Source organism: Diadema setosum, chromosome 20 (assembly GCF_964275005.1).
Source record: "Diadema setosum chromosome 20, eeDiaSeto1, whole genome shotgun sequence".
Classification (NCBI taxonomy): domain Eukaryota; kingdom Metazoa; phylum Echinodermata; class Echinoidea; order Diadematoida; family Diadematidae; genus Diadema; species Diadema setosum.
In genome coordinates this window covers 35,487,761-35,504,330 of record NC_092704.1, presented here as the reverse complement: position 1 = coordinate 35,504,330, position 16,570 = coordinate 35,487,761, and the positions used below count along the sequence as shown (strand labels likewise).

The window sequence follows — 16,570 nt, the reverse complement described above, 5'->3', positions numbered from 1 at the left end:
TTAAAGCCCTGTGCAGAGAATAGTAGCCTTGTTCAACTCACTCTCTCTCTCTCTCTCTCTCTCTCTCTCTCTCTCTCTTCATTGTTTCTTGTTTTCTTGCTGGGGATGCCACTCTGTAGACTTACAAACAATAATGGGAAGATCAGCAGCTAGAACGATTTGAGCTGGTGGGAGAGGTTGGACAGATCGGGGAGGTTCCCACCTCCCTGGACAGATGGATGAAGGGAAGGAAGAGCTGATTTTGAAGTAAAGTGGTGGAAGAGAAAACAAAAGGTGGCAGCCCTCAGCATACTTACGAAACCTTGAAATATTCAATATATAAGTTTCAGCAGTGACAGAGGAGAGGACAGGAGGGAAGGTCAAGAGTCTGAACCTCTGAGGTCACCATGGAGGATGAACATTTGATGTGTATTGATAAACTTTTGGTTCCTTTAATACATGAGGCTCTTACTCTATTTTGTTTTTGTAACACATGTCAACTGATTTACCCCTGGTCTGGTTTAATACACAATGATATACCATTCCTTGGGTATTACAAAATGACATAAAAAAATGATCTACTTACGGCCTATCAATATATACAAACTTACTTTTCTTTAAAAAAAAAAAACACTTTTCTTCAAATTTAAAAACATAAAAGCCTTAACTAGAATTGATAACATTCATTATATTGAATGAGGGAGTTGTACATTGCACAGCTTAATTACTTTGATGGGCACATATTAAAGTAAATTATGTTTGCAGAACACTTTTCTTGTTGAATATGTGACATCAGCCATCCATCCATCCATGTTGCAAATAAATGGCAGAAAATGTTAAGTATTTTCCAGATACACTGTAGATGTTGTAGATGTTTGAATTCATCCTTGTTAAGGAGATACCAGTTACCTGAAAGTAATTTCATGGCATTAAATCAAGAAATCACAATCATCTACTAGTAACTTTGAACAAATTTACCATCTCAGGGTATTTCAAGGAGTTTTGGGAGAGTAGATGTACAGCTCATCTTCAATTACCATGTCACTGGTAAAAGAAAATGAGTGACAAGCAAGCAAACACACACACTCACACACACACACACACACACACACACACATGTTCTCTTGTGCTGTTGCAGCATCCAACAACACACTGCTAAGACTACATAGATCCATCCCTTGACATGCATACTGCCCTGTATACCTAAACCAGAGTCTCTTCAAAGAATGAAGTCTTCAAAACAAGGTATCAACCCTTGAGATGCCTTCCTCCTGACCATCCTCCTGCTCTTCTCACCCAGCATCAGGTCACAATAAAACACAGGTCTGTCTTATTCTGCTATTCCTGCTTATCCTCCTCTTACTTGTCCTGGAATCCACAGGTAATTTTCTGTGAAACAAAAATAGATGAGACTGACATTACTGTACACTATCTGGCAGCAAGTCGGGCATGCATCTCATTGCTGCTCAGTAAACTTACAACAATTATCATAGCACGTCACTCTCATTCTTGCTGGTACTATCATTAGCTTTTTCCTTTTCCTTTTTTTTTTTTTAATACTGCACAAACATAAAATCATTCATTGGATGGGTATTCTTTTCATTATCACCATCTGCTAATATACGATGGAACAGGCACAGGCCTGAGTAAGGCCTGGCTAAAACAAGCTATATTCGTGTCTTAAACTGTTGAACCAATTTGTACCGAACAAGGTATGAAAGACTGCTATAAAAGTGGAAATTTTTCGTGCTCGGCCCAGTGAAAAGAATTTTGCATGTTTTTGATTCCATGGAATCAAGACAGTAGGTACTGGAACATACGGCAAGCAAAAATATTTGCGTACTTTATTTTTGTGCTAGTTTCTGGTTGTGCGAAATGCGTGAAAATTTCAACAGCGCGAAAAATACAAATTTTTCAGTATTTTGAGCCGTTTTTTCACAATTATCTTAGTAACTGCAGACATTGATAATTTACACTTGCTTTCAAAATTGAGGAATATAATTCATGGTTTTATATATTTTCTTGGAATAATTCCCAAATCATATACTTTCTTGGTACAATTCACAAGAGAAATGCATACAAACTGTTCTTGCCTGCAAACTAACACACAACTCTGTGCACTCAGCAGTACACTAACATGGAATTAACAACATTAAAGGACAAGTTCACCTTCATAGACATGTGGGTTGAAAGAATGCAGCAATAATAGTAGAACACGTCAGTGAGAGATTGAGGAAAATCAGACAATCCGTTCAAAAGTTATGAATTTTTTAAGTTTCTGCTCAGTCACAGCTGAATGAGAAGACTACTATAGGTAGTGATGTCACATGTGTACAACGATATAAAGGAAGAATAAAGAAAATTCAACATATTGTCACTTTTCTTGCATAACAAAAGAACACTCAACTTCTCTCTTTCAGAAGGCATAGGGAATAATAATACCCTTAACATACGTCAGTAACAAGTCAAAGAAACATGCACTTTATTCAAAAAGTGAAGTTTTGTGAAATTATCTTTTCATTTTCCTTACATCGTTGTACGCATGTGACATCATACACTGTAGTAGTCTTCTCATCCAGCAGTGACTGCGCAGATACTTTAAAAATTCGTAACTTTTGAACGGATTGTCCGATTTTCCCCAAGCTTTTACTGAGGTGTTCTATTAATATTGTAGCATTCACTCAAACCACATGTATATGAAGGTGGACTTGTCCTTTAATTCTAATGTTGTTCTTCAATTCTTGCTTTATGACAAGATTCATTGAGTGTATAAACACATCTTATAATCATACAAGAAATAATGTAAATATGAGATTGAACAACAGAAACCACAAACCTGATTACTCTCACAACTTCATGGAAAGCTGCATCAATATTCTTGGGAGGATCTTTTGCACTTGTTTCAATGTATGGAATATGCTGTAGACAAAAGAGAAAACAAAGCATTCATATTGATGGAAGCACAGAACAAACATACACATAATACACTTACTCAAATATCATTGTAGAAGAGTTATGGCTTGAAAAAGTAGTGGGGGAGACAACTTTGGTGGAGTGTCATCTGATACATGGCAAGCCTTTTCAATGTGCAAAGTTCATGAAGCAGGGTCAATGGTGATTTGAATTTCAAATAGCCTATAATATAGACATCATTATAAATGTTAAATTGGTCGGTTTATCAGTTTCAAGTTCAGAGAATTCCAACAAGGAATATCTGGACTTTGTATACTGCTAAATTGTGAAAAAATGACACATATCCATATTTTCTAAGCAAATGTTGTTTTAATGGGTTATTTGATAGAACAATGAGTTCATACACTTTGAACTAGAGAACAAACTTCAGCAAACATATTCATGTAAGCCTCAAACAAACAAAATATATATGTTTGTTTGTGGGGGTTTTTTCATATCAGTGGAGAAATGATCATAAAGGGTTTGCATCCTACCAACATATGTCACTGTCAGCAACTCATCATAAATTTCTCAGGTCTTGTAGTCAGGATGTCAAGGTATAAAGATTTTTTTTCCCCTTCTAATACTGAAGCATATAGTAAAAGGCACCCTTTTTACATTTCGTGTGATAGAACACCATTCAATCAATCATACATATCATATCTCTTTTAATCAATGGTGGTGAGGTAATCAGTAATAGTGACTAGAAATTTGTGAACTTTTGTATGTGTCATCAACCTACAGGTAGAGTAAAACCAACATGTAAAGTCAAAGGTTTGCCATTATCACCTCATGGCCACAGGCACCCTTCACAAGGCACTCACTCACCCCTAGTTCTCCTGCTAGAGTCTTCCCCTCCTCTTCTGTCACCTTGCGCTGATGAACGAGATCCACCTTATTAGCCACAAGGATCATAGGATACGAGTCTCTGTCAAGAGGGAGATGCAGAGGAAAGCATGATCAAAAGCTTGAAATGATCAATAGCTTGAAATGATCAAAAGCTTGAAATGATCAATAGCTTGAAATGATCGATAACTTGAAATGATTAACAGCTTGTTAAGTGATCAATAGCTTGAAATGATCAAAAGCTTGAAATGATCATGATAGCTAGAAATGATCAATAGCTTGAAATGATCAACAGCTTGAAATGATCAATAGCTAGAAATGATCAATAGCTTGAAATGATCAATAGCTTGAAATGATCAATAGCTTGAAATGATCAATAGCTTGAAATGATCAACAGTTTGAAATGATCAATAGCTTAAAATGATCAATAGCTTGAAATGATCAATAGCTTGAAATGATCAATAGCTTGAAATTATCAATAGCTTGAAATGATCAATAGCTTAAAATGATCAATAGCTTGAAATGATCAATAGCTTAAAATGATCAATAACTTGAAATGATCAACAACTTCAAATGATCAATAGCATGAAATAATCAATATAGTATACAAATAATGAATGTTTATGAGTGCAATGGACGGAATATTTCATGAGGTGAAAGATGAAATGATCCATTCAACGAGACGCAGCTGAGTTGAATGGATCAAACATTTCATCTTTCACCGAATGAAATGTTCTGTCCATTTCACGAATGAAAAACAGTTATTTTTTGCTTTATATAACGCCTAAAATATATCCTTGTCATTCAGTGTTTTATTAATTTAGAAACATGAGAGAACCTGAGATCGCGAGAGTGCTCACTGAGCGCTTTACGCTATGTGTCGCATACACACACTGTAAGCGCAAGCATTTAACACGCGTACATAGTTTGCCGGGCTCTCAGCAAGCATGCAATGGACCAAATCGTATGGATCCAAAATTGCACGGTATTAAAATGGAACCACAATTGCATGGACGATGACGTCATAGTGCAATGGGCTGAATGATCAATGTCAAACAACCAATCAAATGACAAGGATTTCTTCAGGCGTTATATAACATGAAATGATCAATAACTTGAAATGATTAATCAATCTAAAAGACCAATAACTTGACAGGATAAACAGCTTGAAATGATCAGTAGCTGGAAATGATCAATAACTTGAAATGATCAATAGCTTGGAATGATCACTAGCTTGAAATGATCACTAGCTTGAAATGATCAACAGCTTAAAATGATCAATAGCTTGAAATGATCAACAGCTTGAAATGATCAATAGCTTGAAATGATCAACAGCTTGAAATGATCAATAGCTAGAGATGATCAACAGCTTGAAATGATCAATAGCTTGAAATGATCAATAGCTTGAAATGATCAATGGCTTGAAATGATCAATAGCTTGAAATGATCAATAGCTTGAAATGATCAATAGCTTGAAATGATCAATAGCTTGAAATGATCAATAGCTTGAAATGATCAATAGCTAGAGATGATCAACAGCTTGAAATGATCAATAGCTTGAAATGATCAATAGCTTGAAATGATCAATGGCTTGAAATGATCAATAGCTTGAAATGATCAATAGCTTGAAATGATCAACAGCTTGAAATGATCAATAGCTTGAAATGATCAACAGCATGAAATGATCAATAGCTTGAAATGATCAACAGCTTGAAATGATCAATACCTTGTAGCTTGAAATGATCAATGGCTTGAAATGATCAACAGCTTGAAATGATCAATAGCTTGAAATGATCAACAGCTTGAAATGATCAATAGCTTGAAATGATCAATACCGTGTGATGATCAATAACTTGAAAGGATCAATGAGATGAAAGAACAGGGATTTTCTTAGAAGAGAAAGACAAAGAGCTATACTGTAGAAATCTATAAGGGGAAGACAAAGATACAATGTGTGTACAAATGGCAAATGGTCTCAAGAAGAGAAAATGAAGTTTGAGATGTAGGGTGATTCAAACAGACCACCACAATCTTCTATCAAGCTCAATCTACCTCATGTGCAAGCCGTGAAGAGACACACATTGATGTGTGAAAGGATTTGATTTCCACATTGAAGAATGCAAATGAAGAGTGAAAGGGTAATACAGCTGCATATCCACCTGGCTTTTTGAATAGCTATTGAAACCAGCCTTTGTTATGGTGAGATTGCACTAGACAGAGATGCTATATTACTCCACACTAAAATATTACGTATCCGGGCAATTACCCCCAGAGGGCAATTACCCCCCGGCTAAATACTGATTAGTGGTAAGGTTAGAGTTAAGATTAGGGTTAGGGTTGGGTTTAGTGTTAGGAGTTTGGGTTATGGTTAGGATTAGTTTCAGGATTAGGATTAGGATTAGGGACAGGGGAAGGGTCCGGGGTAATTGCCCAGGGGGTAATTGCCCTAGACCCAAAATATTATGCACAAACTGGAAAATTTCATTTTCTACGGTGAAAAAAAGGGAAAATATTAGCACCAGGGAGATGTCTTTTATTCTCAACTTTCTCTTTATTCTTCTGAAAACAGAAAGTCAGTGTGGTATGTAGAGAAATGTTTGTTAGGAATAAATCAAGTACCCTATGTAAGCTTTTATTAAGAGGGCATAAAACAAAATTTGTTTAAAACCTACTTAAGAAATTAGCTAACATGGAACAAATTCAATTCATTTCACTCGTTCCATTTACATTCACGGGTGATGACAAAATATGATGCAGGCAATTTCAAATAGTATGACAACTTGAACTTTGACTTTTCATACTGAGCATCAAATATATTGTTCTTCAAAGATAAATTTGGATCATCCAAAGTTAAAGCCCTGAACTGAGGATCAAACTGAAAAAAAGACTTTATTCCTCTCTCTCCCTCTCTCTCTGTTTACTGAAGATAAAAATCTAAAATATCCATAACATGTCTGCTTGTAGACAATCTGGTTCTACATTAGTTATGGCTTCATGGAGAAAGACTGAAATGGTATTCATTGTATTTACTTTCATACACCTACAAAGACAATTCTTTTTCATTTACTTTACTTTCATACACCTACAAAGACAATTCTTTTTCATTTACTTTACTTTCATACACCTACAAAGACAATTCTTTTTCATTTACTTTACTTTCATACACCTACAAAGACAATTCTTTTTCATTTACTTTACTTTCATACACCTACAAAGACAATTCTTTTTCATTTACTTTACTTTCATACACCTACAAAGACAATTCTTTTTCGTTGTTCTTCCTGTATAGTCATAATTGAGTCAAATGATCTGCTACACAGATATTCATAGACCCATGTATCTGTGGAGTCAAAACTTCCAATGTCAAATAATCTTTTGTCTACAAAAGGAGTAATTTCCTGTATTGACCAAATCCGCTCAGGTAATTGACGGTTTTCCCCCTTATTCCCAAACATCGTAGTTGTGACATAACAACGAAAGGACATTATGCTGGATAGTGTGATGCCTTCGTCAGAGTGGTGAAGCTACACGGTGGCTTCTTCCATAGCTGTATCATTTTCTTCTTGGCCTACTACTACATAGCACACAACATGTGTATTTGTTTCTCTTTCTGACGACATCATTGCAGGCAGAATGAAGCAGTACCATAATTCCACCTGAGAAATCTCTCTCTCTCCTTTTCTCAACTTGTCAGGTTATAATCTGACTGAGCTAAGGGTGGGATGGGGGAAGGGCAGGGAGGATTGACAGGGGAGGGACAGGGGAGGGGAAAGGCAGGAGACAGGGAAGGAGAAGATGTAGAGCCCTGGTTTGGATGGGAAAAGAGGTAGGAATGTGTAGAGGGGTGGGGTGGAAAAGGAAGGAGGAACAGGAATTACAGGATAGACTGAGGCAGGACAAGGGCAAATACATGGACAGAAATGAATCAAGTTATTAGAACCATAGTAAGATTCACACTGACATGAATTAGTAGGACACATATCTTGTGGATTTGCATCGCAATCCCAATCTTCAGATTTTTGGCTGTGTGGACATACAATACTGTAAAAATCTCACCAAAAGCACCATCCGCATTCAATACAAATCCTAATTATCTTGCAATTATTTCAGAATTATCAAAATAATTTATGAAATAGAGCATTGGTTAAAAAATAGCACAACAAATGTGCATTGTACACTATGCGAGTGTGTGAATGCTGGAGCAAAAAATCTCCTTAAAGATCTTTTATCCCATCATTCAAAATATACAACAGTTCATAAAAATAAAGTGAGGGTCCAATTTCAGCAGATTTCGGGCATGCACAGTTTGATTGACAAATTATCGGGACCTGCAATTAGGGGATTATTTCTGTTCATCTTGACAAAATTCCAAAATATCTTGGTACAGTATTTGGATCATGATCTACATCCCACTACTGTAAAAGTGGATATTTTCGCACGACTAATTTTTCGTGCTCAGCTGAGTTAAGAAGAGTTTCGCATGTTTTAAATTCCGCAGAATCAAGATATCAACTACTGGAACATATGACAAGCAAAAATATTTGCATGCTTTTATTTTTGCGCTAGTTTCTGGTTGCGCGAAATGCACGAAAATTTCCACTTTTACAGTATTTTGTCTGTGTGAATGGCACTCATGACTGACTCACTTGTCTTTGACCCTGAGTATCTGTGTATGGAAGGACTTCATGTTGTCATAGCTAGCCCGGTCTGTCACTGAATAGACTAATAGGAAACCATCTCCTGTCCTCATGTATTGCTCCCTCATAGCAGAGAACTCCTCTTGACCTGCTGTATCAAGAACTGAGGAAAGAAATTAAGAAAGCTTGATTACAATGACAATCTATTCAAACTTCCATGAATTCAGGCAGTATAGACATAAATTATCATTTCTATCCTCCCTGAGTATCAGGTTACTCTCACAAAGTAAACAAGGAGAGCGCAATCATAAACTCAGAAAAGAGCATGTGTATCTCGTGTGTACTAACATTTCTATTTCTATCAATACCAAGGCTGGCACTAGAACCATAAAATTTAACATTACACAGATCCATGCATCAAAACCAATTACTATCTTTCTTCTCTTTTGTGGACATGCTTGCCTTTCCATGAAGTGTGCATATCAAGTTGATATGAAATATATTATTTCAGTTGGCTATGAGAGGGGTGAATTGTGACTTTATGATGATGAGCACCAACCTGTTGACTAGATATTGCTCATGACTAGAGGAATGGGTCATACTGATGTGTGAGAAATGAGTCATCTTGTCATTTTATGTACTCCATGTTGGGTGAGTCAGCACAGAAACTGCAGACCTCCTTCTCTGCAGCACAGCATGCAGCAAAAATTTATTACAATTTGCAAAATGCCACTCCAGTCAACAAGGAAGAGCTACGGCCCAGCTACAGTATTAGTCTCCCAAGTTACAACCTGCTTAGATGTAAATTTTACACTGCATCATTGCATAAACTTGCACCTTGGTGGAGAAAAAAAAAATAGGGTAGGCTTACATATACACTTTTGAATGATTTACAATTTTAGTACTCTCTACACGAATATCATCAGTATACAAGTATGACAAAATATGCCTGCATCGTGAGAGAAGCATCTACATTAATCTTTCATACAATGCCTAAAACATGACTGCATGTTATACCTTTAAGACTACCACTTCTCTGGTTTAATATGAAGGGACATTAAGAGGCACTACTAGTGCCCTGCTGTCATTTCCAAGTTCAGCATGAAATTCCTCCAAGCATACTTGTCCTCCATGTTTTCACAACCCTGCTGCACACAGTGATGACCTACATAGTCTCACTCCCAGCTGTCTCAAAGGAATAATGCATTTGTGAACTCACTACTCTTCCATAACAGAACCTAATTTGCCAGAGTACTGAAAGAAAACTGTTGACCCAGATCAAAATGCTTTCCAGATTGACAGGAAAGTGTGAACAGAAAGCTTGTTGATGGGTTGAGTTGAAATCTAGATTGAGGCATACATGTATTGTGAAACAGCACTCATCAAAAACTAGTCATACTGACAACAGAAGCATTTTTCTTTATGAGAACATTTTTGACACAGGATGTGTCATAGGTATGATGACGATTGCAGAAAATGTGTCTTACAGAGAGAGCTCTCTGGCCATTATTGTCTTCGATACTCACAGGTTTAAAGTGATTCATTTTATTTTTTCACATCTATTTCAGATGATATGGAGGGATCCATCACAACAAATTTCATCTTAGTACAGTAGTTTATATAGTATGGTACCAAATGGAAACTGTGATTTGGTCACACTGATTGATGTGACTCATGGGTACAGGGATCCCAACCTTGTACAGCTAAATAGCAGTGCAGTACTCTCAGGGCTGAAGAGGCATCTTTTATGGAAAACATTATTTTTATGTTTCCTGCAATAAACATCTGTAGATATAAATTTAAGGAAAAACAGTATTTTCCGTGAAAACAGCAGTATTTTTTGGTAAAAAATGATACAAAATACTGGAAAAAAAAGTAACAGTTGGCATCTCTGGTGATTCATGTACCTCAACAAATCACACTTCATATTACTCTTTTCTTTTAATAATAATAATAATAATACAGGGTAATTATAATGCGCCAGTTCCACATAGTTAACGTGCTCAAGGCGCAGTAGAAGAAGTAAGTTACGAAATACAAAAATCCTTTCTACACAAACATGCACATGAAAATGAATGACACAATAATGATAATGAAAAAATATACATCATAATATAAAATTCTACTGGAAAATGGCAGAGCTACCAAGTCTCAAGCATTCTGAGTGAGACTCAAGCATTTAGGGGCCGTCTCACGATCTCACGCATGGCACCCATTTTTCTCACATATCGGGCGAAGTCTGCAACTTTGGCCTATTTAATAAGGAGCATAGCTCAAAGGATTTAAGTAATAGTTGCAATTGAAGGTATATTTCCCTTTTGTCTGTCAAACTAAGAAAAATAGTCACGTAAATATGCACCTACAACTCTAGTCGCACCATTAAGAGCTAAAAATTGAAAAAGCTCCCTAACGTGAAAGGCCACAGGGAGGAAAAACCCCTCCCACACCCTCGCTCGCACGCACATTCGCGCGTCGAGATGCCGAGTCATGAAAGTCTCACTCATAAAAATTTTTTGAACTTGGCATCCCTGAAATGGTCACGAACAAATGAGTCTTGAGGGCAACTTTAAAGGAGTCAACATTCGAAATGTGACAGATAGCTTGAGGCAACTGATTCCACAGGTAAGGTCCAGCATGTGCAAATGACCGATCCCCCCATGATTTCTTCGTTTTGGAACAACAAGCAATCTACAATCGGATGACCTTAAACATCTGGAAGGATTATAAATTAATCAGTAATTAATCAGTCAGTAAATTAACATTGTACTCTGGGGCAGATCCGTGTATGCAATGAAAAACAAATAGTAATAGTTTAAATACAATACGAGATTCAACAGGTAACCAATGCAATGAGGACAAAACAGGGGTAATGTGAGTATTTCTCCTGGTAAGGGTAACAATGCGGGCTGCTGAATTTTGCAATTTTTGTAACCGTGAAAGTTGAGATTGTGGTAGCTGAAATTGGAGTGCATTACCAAAGTCAAGTCGGGATGATATAAGAGCATGAACTATTTTTTCTGTGGCTGAACGTGCATCTTCAAGTGCATCTTTAAGTGCATCTGTACACAGAAATTTTGTTTTCTTACATTGTAGGTTATTGTACTGGTAATCTCCCTATGTAATATAAGAGTGCAACATTACTCGCATACAGAGATATCTGTTAAAGAGACATAGAGCAATCTCTAAAATGCCAAAAATTACTTGCACCTTAATCTAAGAGTAGTTGTCTTGCGTTATCGACGGCATTCGATTGCATAGTTCGATAATTTTCTGTACGATCAGTGTACTACGATACTCTCAAAACACGCAAACGCACGCAAATGTCCACATACGCAGCTAGGTTGGTGCTGCCACGCCGCGCCGTGCCGGGCCACTGACCAGGCAGCCGCTGCAGCCTCTACTCATGCGGATGCACACATGGCTCGATGAGGTGATACCGATGGACAGTATTCAATATAGCTGTGTGCAGACGGAGGCGAAGGAAGGAAATGTGCACACACCGATGGTCTATGCGCGACTAATATTCTCAGATCTCGCTACTATTGCAGCACGCACTAGTGCATGCTGATCTATGTTTTGGGCATTTTTTGTGATGGGATAGAATTTTCTCTAGAGTTCCTAGGACATGCTCTCACACCTCTCAAATTCAAATTTTAGGGGAGAGATTCCCTTTAAGTATCAGTTTTTTTGTTTTGATATCATGGTATGCAATTTATAGATAGGCTAAATTTATGACAGAAATACAGAAACTGTTTATGGTTTGGTTAAGGTTCCTAGAGATGCCCTCTTTGGGATTTGTTGAAATCAAGAGAAAAAAAAAAATCATAACTTGGCTATCAGTCTATTCAATATTTTTTTTTTTTGTAAACACTGATTCAGATAATTATTTTACTACTGCATAAATTTATCCACATGAATACCTCCCCCCCCCCCGAAAATAATAATAATAATAATAATTTTAATGTATAAATACATTACGACAGAAAATGCAATAGCACAGTCATTTTCAGCTTATCGGCATTCAAATTTCTGTTGGCCCCTCATATAAGGCTAAAATCAACTACACAGGCTGCAGATATTCTCTTGCAAAGTCATATTGGGGAATGAGAATAACATTAACTGACTGACAATCATTGACAGTATGTCAAGTGAGAAGCATGGGCCATCATCAACACATCCAAATCATGGCATACAAACTGTCTTCTCACTGCCAAGAATGTACATCTGATATGTGGCAAGTGAACTTGGGGCCAACCCAGGCTGATTGATCTAGCCCTTTTTCAACCCCTTGCTCCATTTACAAATATAGCCTAACAACTTGGTTATCAACATCCCTTTTAAGTCTTGGTGACTCTTTTTATTGTGTCTTTACTGTGTAAAAGTGCAACTACACTATCAGCTTGATACACAATATAAAAGAAAGATCCCGCATGGACAGTCTCAGACCTCTATATAAAATCTTAAGTATTAGAAGTTTGATTCCAATCTATGGTCAAGTTGAATGTAACAGATCTATGGGTAAAATCCAACAAACAATTGTATAAGTTTCATCACAATTAGACAAATAAAATGAAAATGTAAGAAATTGTAAGGTTTGACTTGTTTTCACAGGACAATGATATTGATTGCTGTCACATCATATGTAAATTTATGCAAATTAGACATGATGTCACATCCTCAAAACTCTTCTGGTTTGCACACAAAAGTTGTTATAAAAATCATTTAACATAATAGTCAGCTACTGCAACCTCTGGAAGTCATCACCGTTTGGCTGGAGTCAAAGGGACCCAAGTTTTCAATCTTATCAGAATCTTTGCCATATTAAAGCAAAATGGTGATTTTGTCTCTCACAAAGACTCTGTTAAGGATGGAAAGCTCATGCCCCACTGGACAACATATTTTTCCACTGGCTTGCCACTACCCCAAGTATTGGATGAGCAGCTTTCAGCAGCTTGATTTGCTATCACCCTGTGGTTATTACAACATTACAGCGATTTGTGGCAAAGGATGTAAGTTTTCCTCTGTGATGATACGTACAAACAGGAAAATAATCCAGTTTTTTTTGTGTGTTTTTTTCTTTGTGGAAGTTAATGAAAGACTTGTGAGGTGATAGCATACCCTGCCTACAGTGTAATCTGCACAAGAGCTTGCAACCAATATTGTTCCCCTAAAAAATATGCAAAGTTTTCATCTCTTTATGTAAAGGATAGTTCAATCTCTACTAAACTTTCTTGATACATGATTTAATAAAGCTGACTTGTACTTCAAAATTACAACAGTAAATTGCAATCACAAATGCACTACACACCTGTGCAGTACTGTGAAATGTATAAGCAGCTAATAAATGTTGTAATAGATCTTTGAATGCTTTTTAAATAGACATTATGTAGTCTGTCAGAGTATAAAGAGATCTTTATATCAAGTGTGGTTTATAATAACTGTGCTCGTCACACACATTTGATAAAGTTTTGATGGTTTACAACTCTTGTTTTGTGGTAGATAATGATGAACAACATGACTACCACAAGACAATAGTTAATCATATTTTTAGACCTTTCACGATTCTTCAACAATTACATGTAAGTGTTACTACAATTAAATATCTTAAATCTAATTGACATTTAAGGATAGGTTTCCTGCTTGGAAAATGTCTTTAAAAATCTATTCATTGAGATTATGAAGAAAATAACAATATGGATACAAAATTCAGAAAATAAACAAAGCAAATGATAATACAGTGGACTCCAATTATAACAAAGTCCACGGGACTGGCACTTTTTTTTTCATTTTAGACATCGAAATTCCGTAACAATAAATAAACAAATAAATTTGAGTTTACAATAAAAAACATAGAGCACATAATGTTGTGACCTGAATTTTTACTTCGTTGTAACCAGAATTTTTTTTTTTATAAATGTGTTCGTTATAATGGGAATGCACTGTAATTCCACAAATTGTAGCAAGAGTCTCAAAGAGAACAACTCATGTTGTCTGGATCATGTGACTGTGTTGTAAGCATAGAGGGGTTACTGTACCTCTGCAAATGTCAGACAAACATACTGAGAGGGTTGTGTGGAGATGAGTAGGTTGACTCCTTATGTAAGAATGATGCCAGTAAAAAGCTTCACCTATGTACACTGTACATGACCTGTCGTCTTAAGCATTCCCATGATTCAAAGGCAAAATGAAGGTTGACACAGGACTTTCAACAATACACTGACACTCTTTCAACTCATCTTTATACTGATATTTGATTTTTGCAAATTTTGCAAGTTGACCAATATTTGCATAGTAAATATCTTGAAAAAAAAAATCCTATGACATGAATGTCATGGTACACTCCACCATCTGGAAGGAGGGAAAGTAATAAACTGTTATAAATATCAAATGGATTAGTCAAATACCGGTTAGTGATTGGCTAAACACAGTCACATGATGGAGGCACATTCTTTTTGTTTGCCCATGGGCGAATATTTTTGTTATGTTTTCCCATGAGAAAACATTTTCACGTAACAAATGACAGAAGGCCTAGGACCGCGCGCGCACAGTGAATTTGTTTCTGCAACACGCGAGTGAGCGAGTGCGTTGTGCTGGTGGTTGACGTTGACGTATTTGACGTATTTGACTAACCCATATAATATAACAGATGATGACTTTTGTTGTCGGGAACATGTACCAAACATTCCACCCTCAGGGTTTGAAATGCTATTTCGGGAGGCTAAAGTCCCTTGACTTCGTTTCGGGACTTATAACCTCCCTTAATAGCATTTCAAACCCTTCGGGTGGAACATTCGGTATGTTCCCTCCCCCGCCAGTCATCATCTATATAATATTATATGACCTATATAGATACTATAAAAATGTGCGATTGGTCAAAATGCTGTAACGTGACCATGGTCACAAGGATGAGAAGCGTTATATCTTCATGACATGATGTAAATTACGTACAACCATGGAATATACATGTAACAGCGACTATGTTAAACAAATGGCGTTATGTCTGAAGGGGTGACATTTATCAAAAACCAATTGTTACAATGCGAGCAACATACACAGAGATGCTTTAACTGCTCTCTTGTTACACATTGTTTTTCAATTGCAATTCAAATCAAAATCGTCTTTCAAGTCCCACTTCACAAAATCTTTCTGTATATTTCATGCTTTATATGGTGTATACAGTGTAAAGTACATGGAACTTACAGAGAGTTTCTTTTGAGAAGGTGCCACTGTGTAAATGAGTTTGAAGTGATAAGAAGTGGCAATATCTGCATTTTATAAGGAACTTTCTTTGTGAAATTTTCAAAGACAGTAGAACTGGTATACTTTATTACAGCAAATGTCTGGAAATGTTCTGATTAAAAGAAAAAAAATGTTTCTCTCTATCCTTTGTTACTGAGTCAGAAGTATTCCTCAAGACTGAGAAACAATCAAGTGTAGGGTGAGTGGATCCCATTGAGGAGGGGAAATATTTGATCATATTCACCAACACTTGGCAAAGCTGTGTGACTGATGTGTGTTGTTTCAAGATACGTGATCGGTGATCGATCAGAGCAAAATTTGTTGACTCTTGTCAGGAAGTATTTACAGAGTGCACAGATCAGAGTTTGTATGCATTCTGCAAGTTTTGGGTTATACCATAGAAGGTACTATGCAAAGAGACCTGGTTTGGGTGAAATCACTGCAATCACTCCAAAAGACCATCACAAGCCGAAGCAAACTGCTTGAGTTTGAATTTCTCCCACTCAAGATATATTTTTGCCCACTTAAGATTTAGCATTCTCCTGCCCAACATTACTTTTGTCATTAGTTACGTTCAGACGGCAGGCCCTAACCTCGAGGTTAGGAAACCTCGAGGTTTAGCTCTTGCCCCCTAACTACAACGTGTGTCCACACGACGAATCTTAACCTCGAGGTTACGAAACCTCGAGGTTAAGCTTCTGCCCCCCATAACTACGAGTGGGTGCCACTCGATGTTAAAACCACAAAACAGGAAGTTTCAGCCCACACTGCTAACAAGGCGTCTATTTATTCTTTAGTCCAACCCTGTCGGACTCGCATACAGGTACTCTTTTTCTCTGTCATGGTATGCAGAGATAGCACTGCACTGATGACTTTATGCCTTTATGAAGACATTCGTCGAAAACATTTTTTTAGTG

The 16,570-nt window shown here is 36.8% G+C and overlaps 1 protein-coding gene across 1 annotated transcript in view; it reads right to left on the bottom strand.

The window, feature by feature from the left end:
* Positions 1-1,158: 1,158 nt before the first annotated feature.
* LOC140243279 (ras-related protein M-Ras-like) overlaps positions 1,159-16,570 on the bottom strand; it is a 51,058-nt gene continuing 35,646 nt past the window's right edge. The window contains exons 3-6 of the mRNA XM_072322948.1: positions 8,424-8,577; positions 3,760-3,859; positions 2,816-2,898; positions 1,159-1,368 (exon numbers count right to left, since the gene is read on the bottom strand). Of these exons, the coding sequence (XP_072179049.1) occupies positions 1,287-1,368; positions 2,816-2,898; positions 3,760-3,859; positions 8,424-8,577 (419 nt within the window). The 3' untranslated portion in view covers positions 1,159-1,286. The remainder of the gene's footprint in view (positions 1,369-2,815; positions 2,899-3,759; positions 3,860-8,423; positions 8,578-16,570) is intronic.